This window comes from Zingiber officinale, chromosome 2B, assembly GCF_018446385.1.
Source record: "Zingiber officinale cultivar Zhangliang chromosome 2B, Zo_v1.1, whole genome shotgun sequence".
Classification (NCBI taxonomy): domain Eukaryota; kingdom Viridiplantae; phylum Streptophyta; class Magnoliopsida; order Zingiberales; family Zingiberaceae; genus Zingiber; species Zingiber officinale.
In genome coordinates, this window is record NC_055989.1 from 144,995,615 (window position 1) to 145,006,396 (window position 10,782).

General features: G+C 33.8%; 1 protein-coding gene across 2 annotated transcripts in view; it reads left to right on the plus strand.

The window, feature by feature from the left end:
- Positions 1-9,380, plus strand: part of LOC122047628 (transport inhibitor response 1-like protein Os05g0150500) — a 29,386-nt gene extending 20,006 nt beyond the window's left edge. Inside the window, exons 1-9 of one of the 2 annotated variants that reach the window (XM_042609024.1) lie at positions 1,934-2,174; positions 3,597-3,754; positions 3,836-3,881; positions 3,975-4,000; positions 4,809-4,889; positions 4,986-5,096; positions 5,403-5,866; positions 7,546-8,032; positions 8,363-9,380. In XM_042609024.1, the coding sequence (XP_042464958.1) occupies positions 2,033-2,174; positions 3,597-3,754; positions 3,836-3,881; positions 3,975-4,000; positions 4,809-4,889; positions 4,986-5,096; positions 5,403-5,866; positions 7,546-8,032; positions 8,363-9,130 (2,283 nt within the window). In that variant the 5' untranslated portion in view covers positions 1,934-2,032 and the 3' untranslated portion in view covers positions 9,131-9,380. Of the gene's footprint in view, positions 1-1,933; positions 2,175-3,596; positions 3,755-3,835; positions 3,882-3,974; positions 4,001-4,808; positions 4,890-4,985; positions 5,097-5,402; positions 5,867-7,545; positions 8,033-8,362 lie in introns of those variants that run through there. The other variant, XM_042609023.1, reaches the window with a different exon arrangement.
- The last annotated feature ends 1,402 nt before the right edge of the window (positions 9,381-10,782 follow it).

Sequence of the window (10,782 nt, forward strand, 5' to 3'; positions counted from 1 at the left end):
AATCTCATAATCTTAATATTTTATCATGGAGAACTAACTCACTTATTGTCACTTTAAATTTAATTAGATTTTTAAGATTATAAGTATCGGATTTGTATTTATACCTTAAATAAAAATATAGATAGAAAATTAAAAGATTCTTTTTAAAGATGCTTCCCTTTAGAAATTTATCAAAAAAATAACACTTAGTTTATAGATTGATACTCAAAATATTTATCTGTGTTACATTTTAGAACAACTTTGAACAATATATCTATCTTGGATCTTATATTTTTGATCGAAATTGTTTTAAAATAGTGCACCTTTAGTTAAAGTTGTTTTAAAATACTTAAAATTGCTTGTGCCTTTAGAACAATATATTTTCAAACTGGGATGATTTTAATAAAATTGCTCTATTTTATAAATATTTCTAGATTTTTTTTAATAAAATTCATAATTCTTTAATTTCACATCTATACATATTAGCCAAAGTAATTATCACAAAAAAATCACAAGAATGAGACATGGTTTAATTCGTTGTAGATAGACAAACTGTTTCAAATTATCTCGTATTCTTTATTCGCTCGTTTAAATCAAAATAAGTTTTTATGTCTATCCCCTTCCAAAATATTAGAGAGACTGACATTTTCATCTTTTATCAACAATATATTGTTTAAACTTATTTAATAAAATAATTGACTTAAAATCGAATTTTAAATAAATCAAGTTGTTAAATTATTTTATTTTTAATTCAAACGGTTCATTTACGTATTATTGATTTCTTAATTTAAATTTATTTGATTATTTATTTTTTAAATATTTTTAATTTTATTTAGTTGATTATATATAAAAGATTATGGACCTTTTACTAACTAAAGTTTAAAATAAAATTACGTTAATATCTCTTTTTTTCTATTCACATTGAAAATAATTTTAAGATTTATTAGTAATTTTCATAGATGTACCAATTAGGGATTTATAGTTCAAGAGTCAGCTGCGATGTATTAGTAAGAATTTTTCTCATTAATTAATCAAAGATCTAAATTTTGAGACTCAGTTGTGACGTATTATTAAAAAAATTTCTTATTAATTAATCAGGATCTAGAGTTCGAGACTCAGCTGTAATTTTCTCGCCTACTACATATCCCATACTATCCCCATAAATTGAAAATCCATAGTGCCAATAGCTATGAGAATATCATTTAGTTGACCTATGCTTGTTTGAACAGCTTCAGTTAAACCTGTCTTTATTTTATAAGAATCGATACAATCTACATAAGAATCAGAATCCAGTTCTTTTTCTGAAAAATCGATATGATCTCTATCAAAATTCGATTCTTCATCAAATTCAACGGGTGAATCAAATTCAATAAAGTCTACATATCTCATATCTTCAATTGTGATGTATTATTGAGAATTTTTCGTATTAATTAATCAAGGATCTAGAGTTTGAGACTCAGCTGCAACATATTATTGAAAATAATTCTCATTAATTAATTAGGAATTTAGAATCTCTTTAGTTCCATGTTATAGGATTGATAATACTATAAGCATAGAAACTTTTATAAATACCTTGAGTTGGTAATGTTAAACAACATATTTTTCTTTACTTTTTGGTGAAAATCAAGTATAATATATTAAATTAATTTTTAATAGGGAGGAATAACTTACTTAAGTGTATTTGTTTATTACGTAGTATATATTATTTATAAGTTTATAAGAACTTTATTAAATAAATAATTTATGATTTGTTTAATATTTTTAGTAAATTTATAATAACTTTTAATATTTTTTTTTATTATTTGTTAATATATTTTTAATTGACATCAATTATGAAGTCTGATATAATTTTTTTATGAATAATAACATGTGTTTATTAAATTTAATGAGTTGTATAAATATCTTTATTTAATTAACCTTTATATATTGAACAAATATAAATAATCTCGCAAGCCATAAAGGTCTGGTTACTCGCAGACGCATTCTCCCCTCTTCGTTCGTTTGCCTCCCTCTCATTCCTCTGATTTGGTAGCAGAGGTTGGCGAAGAAGGGAATGGGGAAGGCGGCGAAGGGATCGCGGAAGGGGAAGAAGGCATGGAGGCCCGACATCACCACCAACCACGTCGACGATTACTTCGACGAGTCCATCAGGGATGCCATCATCGGCAAGGCCTCCGACACGAAATCCACTGACAGTGAGTGTCCTCTACTTCTTCATTTTTTTTTTGTTAGGGTAAATCCTGCTCAGTACTCATGCTCTTGTTTCTCCCGTTTTAAACGGCGCTCGTCTTGGAATTGACGATTCCTTGATCGATCAATAATGCTTTTTTCTATGAAAAGAACAAACTTATGAATGTGGACTGTAATGGAGCTGTAGGTCATGATAATCATTTAGAAGAAAAAAAAACGTTGTTCTGTTATGCGGATCACTTGTAGAATTGGGCTATTTGAGGATTGGAATGATCTTACTTTTGATTTAAATAGTTGACACCATAGGATAGGTAGTTCCTTTTTTTGGGTAATGAGAAATTGTCCGATGCTACCTAAACGAGTGATTGATCCAGTGTTGTAACTGCACATAGAAATAAAAATCCATCATTGTTTCTCACTTGTCAAACTCAAGTATTTGACATTTTACTGGTGATGGTTATCTTCAACTAGGGTACTAAACAGGGTTTACACATTACTTAGCATATTTTTTATTGTGAAGATCCAATCACGTATATCAGATGATGATTAGGCTTTATTGTGTCTAACTAAACTAATATCATTGGTGTCCCACTGGAAATATCAAGAATGGTGAACGGTCAGGTCTTATGTTGGACATACTTAAATTAACATTTTTTTTTTTCATTGTTTAACACAATATCCTATGTTTTTTTAAAGTTCTTGGGAGTGTCCCCAGTCATTTATACTGTCCACAAAATATCTTCTCCTTCTCAAGATATTTTTTTGTGATATGTCAAAAGTTCTCTAACTTCTGAGTAGAATGTGGCATACATTGAGTCATTGCTACTGTATTCCCTTAAATGCATTTAGTTATTTTTTAAAAAAGTCAAGAAGTAAAATTAATAGTTGTTTGACGAGATGCTATTATGAGAGATGGACTTTTCTTCTTTTTAAAATACAACTTACAAAGTGTTGAAATTCCATCTCAAGTGTGTAAGTTATGTTCCTCCCAAGTGTATGATGGATAAACAAAAGAAAATTATGGGATTATTTAAAAGCCAATATGTTACAACAAAGAACATTTGTAGTTTCTGTTTTGTTACTATCAATCTAAAACACAAAAATGCTGGTTGAACCTTCACATGTATTTTGCATTGTGTATCATTATGCCTTCCTAGTAATTAATTTGAGTAGCTTGTAAGTCGAGGTATGAAACAACTTGGAAAGCAACCCTTGAATGTTTCTTTTCTCTCTTTGTTCCATGTGAAATTCTCATTCCAATTTAGTAGTAACTTGGTCACATATGGTACATGACCATGCTATTTAGCGAATTCAATTGGTTCCCTGCTATCAGTAGCTGCATTTGTTTGGGTAGTAGTTCTTTTAGTAACTTAAGTAGGTAGAATACCATGTTATCCCGGTCTATTGATTGTTATTGACTGATTCAGAAATTCCTGCAAAAAGAAAAATTGAGAAACACAAGGAAAAAGTTCTCCATTATGAAAATCCTTTTGTCCAAGCTGTTACATCGTCTTCTTCAAAAAAATCAAAGCGGAAAAAGAAACAAGTGAACACACAAACAATACAACATGACAAATTTTCACAGGTGCACAATCTCTCTTAAGTGTTCTTTTTTTTATATATAAAAGTTTATGATATGCATCTCTTATACTGTTTATGTCCTCAGGTAGATGATATATCTTCCACTCTAACTGCCATATGGAATAATGAAGGTTCTCTGATTTCTCTACTTCTCATTTGGTCTATTGTATCGCTAAGTTCTAAAAATTGAATTCAACATCATAATTTATCTCTAAATCTTGCAGGTGAAGCAACTGACAGGCCTAAAAAGGTGAGTTTTTCTTTATTTGACAATCAATTTTTGGTAATAAGTCATTGGTACTCATGTGAAAGTGTCTCTGATAATTATTTGTTTCTAAAATTCATAATCTTGTAATAGATCCGAAGAAAAGTTTGGTAAATTTAAGGGACTTGAATATTCTATTTGTCTTTTTGATTTTGTCTTTGGTCCGGTACAAGACATCATAACGTATCACCATTGCTATCTGATTATTTCATTTGTTGAACTATTAATATCTGAATGAGCATTTGCTCCCCCATTGTGATTGTAAATTGTGATGCAAAGCAGAATTGTGTTGTTGATATCGTTTAGTAGGACAAGTATTAATGGCACTAAATTTTATATGGTCAATCTTTTTTCTGCATAATACTGTCCTCGAATGGCCCTATGAAAAATGCTAAATAGCTCCTATAGCATTTACTGGCTTAGATAGATAGCCCATTTAAGATAATGTATTGAGAGCCAAATTACTCTTTTTTATTATTCCAAATTGTTATGTGAATTAAATTAAAATATTTTGAGTGAGAGAAGATAAAATCCACAAAATTGCTCGAGCTGATCAATTTTCATAATATACCATAAACATATGATTAATAGTTTTTTGCTTTCACTGACAAGATGGATTATTTATCTATGATGCTGTTGGTTCGTGTTATGCCATTTTTTTCTTAACATCTAACTCGGGGTTTTTCTTTTAAATGTCTGTTCCTTCTTGAATAAGCATAGAAGTTTCTCATTTCTCAACCACTTGATTTTAATTTATCTTTCTAAAAATTTCTCCCCATTTTTGTTCTCGCAGAAACAGAAGGCTTCCATCATTCCGGTTGTTGAAGTGGAGCCCCCGGGCTGTTCATTTTATCCTTCATTTGAGGCTTGTCAAGTAAATATTCAAATCTTTATGCACTATTGGTTTGGTGTTATTCCCATTCTCCCTATTATATTCTCACTTTTGTGTTCTGTCCTACTGTTGATATAGGATTCATTTGCTCTAGTTGTTGCTAGTGGGATGCAGAAAATTTACAAAAAAGAATTGGGTCCTCAGCCTCTACTAGAAACAATTCCCGGTGAAGCAATTGCAAATGAAGATGTGAGCATAACAAATCTCTCTTAATTGTTCTTATTATAGAAAAATGGTTTCTTTGATGAGCCCTCCTACATTTTTTATTTGTTGCATCACAAATCTGATTTTTTTTTTATTTGTAGAAAAAAGCATCTTATTTGATGAACCCTTGTGCATTTTTGATTGCACTATAATAGATGAATTACATAATCATAAACCAGTAATTGATGGCATTTGATAATACTAGTATTGCTACATCAAATCAACATAGTTGTAAATTTATATAGCCCTTTTATATATTGATCAACAAACATTGAATCTTTATAATTGTAGGACGGGGCCCTCTCTTGGACAGCCGCCTTCCCCGACGAGGTGTGGGAGCACACTTTCTCTTTCCTACCGACCAATGTTGATCGCCATGCTGTTGCCCTGGTTTGTCGCTCATGGTACCAGATAGAACGGTTGTCGAGGCGGAAGATCTTCGTGGGGAACTGTTATGCGGTGGCGCCAGTCGCGGCGGTGCGGCGATTCCCGGAGGTTAGGGTGGCGACCATCAAGGGGAAGCCAAGTTTCGTAGAGTTATTGTACACCGATTGGGGTGGTGGGGCAGAGATGTGGATCCAGTCAATGGCTAATGGTTGGCCGCTTCTCGAGGAGCTTCGGCTCAAGCGAATGGTGGTCTCTGATGATTGTCTCAAGCTTATTGCCCGGTCCTTTAAGAACTTTAGGGTTCTGTCTCTAGCCTTCTGCGAAGGGTTTAGTGCTGCCGGGCTGGCCGCCATTGCGGCCAACTGCAGGTCCAAGTCTTTATTTTCTTTTCCAGTTTGCCCGCCTACTTCTCTTTATTTTCACTTTTACTTTTAATCCTGGCCTTAGATTTATAATTTGGTATTCATTCTAGAAAGATCAGGTGGTGTTACACCAAATTTGACCCTTTTTATTTTTAGTTTCCAATTTGAAATGACTTTAATGCTGGCTATTCAGATCCATTAGCTTGATTACCTGAAACGAGTCAACTCCACATTAGTACTATTAGTCCCTTTGTACAGGGATATTTTCCCCCGGATTTGAGGGGAAAACCATTCTTTCTCCCCTTTCAGATTTCTGTTTAATTTGTCTCTTTATAGACATCTTTTCTACTCTTTAAATTCAACTATCTTTTTGTTGGTTTGTATTTTTGACTCTAATGGATAGGTAGCCTCTCTTGTGTGGTAATTTGTGTATTTTATCCACCAAAGCCTAGTTAAGTGCTTATTCTGTGCTGAAATAATGGTCTCATAGTTACTTATTGTTTTCGTATCCTCAGTTGTGCTTTTTTAAGAGATTAGAGGTTTTGATATTTTATGGATTTTCTTTCTTGAAAAACATATTATTATCCTTTCAATCAACAGTAGAACTCTCTTATAATCCCAACATATTCCTATGTAACTTGTATACTCATGAGACAGTTTTGTGTTCTCAACTTCTTAACTTTTCTTGATTGAAACCATGTTAGAATCGAAGGCAGGAAATACATGTGCACTATGTAGTTAAATTGAATGAAACAGCTGAGGAATTCATGTTAAATTCGCACTTTAAAAAAAATTGTCAGTTTTTTAAAAGATAATTATGCTTAGCTGATCCCACCTAGTGAGATAAGGCTTGATTGTTGTGTATAAAAGATAATTATACTTTCTGTCAGTGTTTTCAATTGTAATGATTCAGATAATGATGATAATTATAGAGATGCCATGAACAGGGTGTTAAACCAGCATTTGTTAGAATACTGGATCTCTACCTTCTTGCTTCATCCAGTCTGGGCAATAACATTGCCAATGATTTGATTTCTTTGATGGGCTCTCTTAGGAAGAATGTGTCTGTTTGTGAAGATGATTTATGAAAACTAGAAAAGCTCTCAATTAAATAAAAGATTGTCAGAACCAATTGCTGGGAAGACTGCTATCAGGTGACTTTCTTGACTAAGTGTTGCTGAAGTGCATCATGATTTGAAGCCCATTAATCTTAAGAATAGTAATATATGAGACAAAAATGAGAGGTGCTCAAATTTTACCATGTATCAAAATATAGATTTAGCATCTACTGATAAAAACCAACATCTTCATTGTTTGCCTAAACTGTAAACTGTCCATTGAGTTGCTCTGGAAGTTGGCAGAGACACTCCATCTTTAGTATTGTGGGCAAGTTTACTGAAAGTGAACATGATTCCCATTTCAATGTTAAAGTGTTTGTCAAAGTATTCCAGCCTAGCTTATTTAACAATTGGCAAGTGAGAAGAATTTTCTTAAGCTTAATTAGATATTTGACTTTATGCTACAAGATTACATCCACACGCGACCATTATCTTGAACATATTGATAGTCAATTCTCTTAACATTGTTCATCAAATGAAATCTCGATAGGATTTACTCCTACTTTTACTAACTAGTATCCTTTTGCTGTTTGGATTTATTTTGGTGTTTTTTTCCCTCCACGACAGGAATCTGGAGGCACTTGATCTGCATCAATATAAAGTGAAGAAGAATTGTATAAACTGGATATCTCATTTTCCAGAATCCTTTACTTCCCTGGTTACTCTCAACATTGCATGCCTGGATGGTGAGATGAATGTATCTACTCTTGAACGCCTCGTTAGCAGATGTCCCTATCTCAAGACTCTCAGACTCAATCATGTCACTCCTCTAGAAAAACTTGTTGGCCTTCTACACAGGGCTCCACAGCTGGTAGACCTTGGAATTGGCATTCTCATCGGAGAAGGTTATCCTGGATTTTTCTCCAAGCTTGAATCTGCTTTTGCTCACTTAAAACATTTGAAGAACCTATTTTGGAAAGCTGGACCATTATACTTGCCAGCAATATATCCAATTTGTGAAGGTCTTACAACACTGCATCTCTTTGAGTCTAGCATAAAAGCACCAGAGCTTGCAAAAGTAGTTTGCCAGTGTAAAAATCTTCAACAGCTATGGGTACATCTTCATGTCCTCATCTAATTAATATCATTTTCTTCATTTCGATCAATTGCGTCTTTTGATATGCTATCCAGCTATTCCAGTGATAGGGTCTCACTTTTACATATGCATGTTTTTTTTTTCAATTCCTTATTGATAGTTTATCTTTTATCTGTGTACACCTTTTCGTAGAATTCACTATTGTCAGTCTTAAATTGTTATTATTGGTTTTATTTTTTGCTGCAGGAATGAATTTTATTAGTAGAACTGTCACTACTCACAAAAAGTCTATATGATTGTTTTATTTCCCTGATACTCTGCATATTAATAAGGGACATGCTTTGTCAGATTAGGGACTTAATTGAGGACGATGGGCTTATTGCTGTGGCATCATCCTGCAAACTCCTCCGAAAATTGCAAATAGTTCGTTCTGATCTACCTTACTGTCCTCTCACAGAAATTGGCCTTATTGCTGTCTCTTCTGGTTGTGTAATGCTCGAGTCTGTTCTCTATTTTTGCCGGCAGATGACTAATTCTGCCCTCCTTACTATTGCTAATAATTGCCCCAATCTCACGTGCTTCCGGCTCTGCATCACCAAACCTTACACCCCCGATTATATTACTCAAGAACCTCTAGATGCTGGCTTTGGGGCTATTGTTGAATCCTGCAAAGACCTCCGACGTCTCTCCATATCTGGTCTTCTTACTGATCGTGTGTTCATAACTATTGGGGCCTCAGCAAATCGTCTTGAGTGGCTCTCAGTTTGTTGTGCTGGTGATGGGGATGCAGGTCTTCATTACATTCTATCTGGTTGTAGGAAATTACGCATGCTGGAAATTAGGAAATGCCCGTTTGGGATCAAGGCATTGTTGGATAATGCAGATAAACTGAAGACAATGCGATGCCTTTGGATGTCGTCATGCTCTGTGACACTGGGGGAATGCAGATTATTAGCTAAGAAGATTCCACGGCTTAATGTGGAGGTTATTGATGAGACTGGAGGAGGGCCGGTGCATTCACGGCGTGATCATTTTCCTGTTGAAAAACTCTACATTTACAATACTTTTACTGGCCCAAGACTTGATGCACCACCTTCTGTCTTGACTGTTTGGTGAAATCAGGTAGAAGGAAGTGATATTATCTTTATCTTGTTTATCAATCCTAATTGGCTTTCTAGAAGTCAACTCTATTTTTGAAACGATGGGAAAGCAGTCAGTTTATAGTATCAAGTGCTGCATTATTATGGTTTTAGATTTCAATCACTAAGTTATCCAGAGTTCTTTACTTGTGATTGTCACTTATCAATGAGTTGTAGGACTATATGACTTATGACATTTACTCATCATATTGAGCATTTCTCATCTATTGATTTAAGGTATTTTAGATTGCTGAGCTGTTCCTTTTTTATTAACCTATCGATGTTCTTAACATAAATCTTCCTATTAAAGTGGAAGGGAAAAACCCATTGATCTTACATGAATTTGGAATGATTGATCTTACATGGATCTTTTTATTAACCTATCGATGTTCTTAAATGATTGATCCCTCCCTCAATAGAGGGACAAGTCTCAGCATGTGGAATTAACAATTTCGTATAGAGAATGCTGTTAACAAAGATGACATTAGAATTGAAGTTTGAGATTTCTTCCCAACTATTTTCAAATATTAAATTTAATAGCTATCTTTTCTTTAAAAAATGATAATTAAAAAAATGTATTTTTTTTAATGAGTAAAGAAGAGGTATAGTCCTATTATGTGGCAAAAGGTGAAATCGCTCGCCCCAGCGTCTCTGTCGCACCCGACCCAAGGTCATCACGAGGGAGGTAATCACAACATCCTGAGCGAGCATGTGGCAGGTGGGGTGAGTTGCACAGAGACCGGGGATTTACGCCCCGACTATCCTGAGTTTCGACCTCGCGACCTCATGTGATAAGTATCCCACCACATACTAACTCGGATGACCTGTAGGGTCACCACTTATTATTGAACTCCTGGCTCCTCGCTCTCATTGCTCAACTCTACGTCTCAGCCTTTCTCCACCCCCTAGTTTTGTTGGTTTCTCTAGAGCCGATCATATAGATATGGCGTAAGGTAATACAGATATGCAAGTTGAAGACAACCCTATTGGTACTCAAGCCCCACATTGCTCCCGACGCTTATACTTTCAATATTTTCGTCCATGGCTGGTGCAATGCATGGATCGGATGGATTAGGCGTTGTGGACTATGGAAGAGATGAAAGGATTGGGATTTAGCCCTACGGTTATTACTTATTCGACTATTGTTCAACCTTATTGCAGCCGGTTAAAGTTTGGGAAGGCTTATGAGGTTGTCGTCCAAATATCATCACACATATACCACTCTGATGAATACACATGCTAAGTCGGGACAACTTGGTGAGGCAAGAAGTCGAGCAAAGGAACATGCATGAGTATGGATGACAACTTTGATGAAGCAATTAGGCATTCCCTATTAGCAAAGGGTGTTTTTCTTCATTTTATTTAATTTTTATTGGCTCACATTAAATTAGAGAAATTTCATTCTATAAAAAAAAGATCAATTAAATATATTTTTTATCTTAATTTTTTAAAATATAATTTTACATTTTAAAGTATATATTTTTATAAAAAAAATAAAAATGTGAGTAATTTGCTTTCTTTGTGGAATTATTCGAAATGATAAATTTCAATTTAGAGTATATTTCCTAAAAAAAATTAAATGTAAAAATAAATTTTCAATTTTAGTTTTTTTTCCTTTTGTTTTTTTTT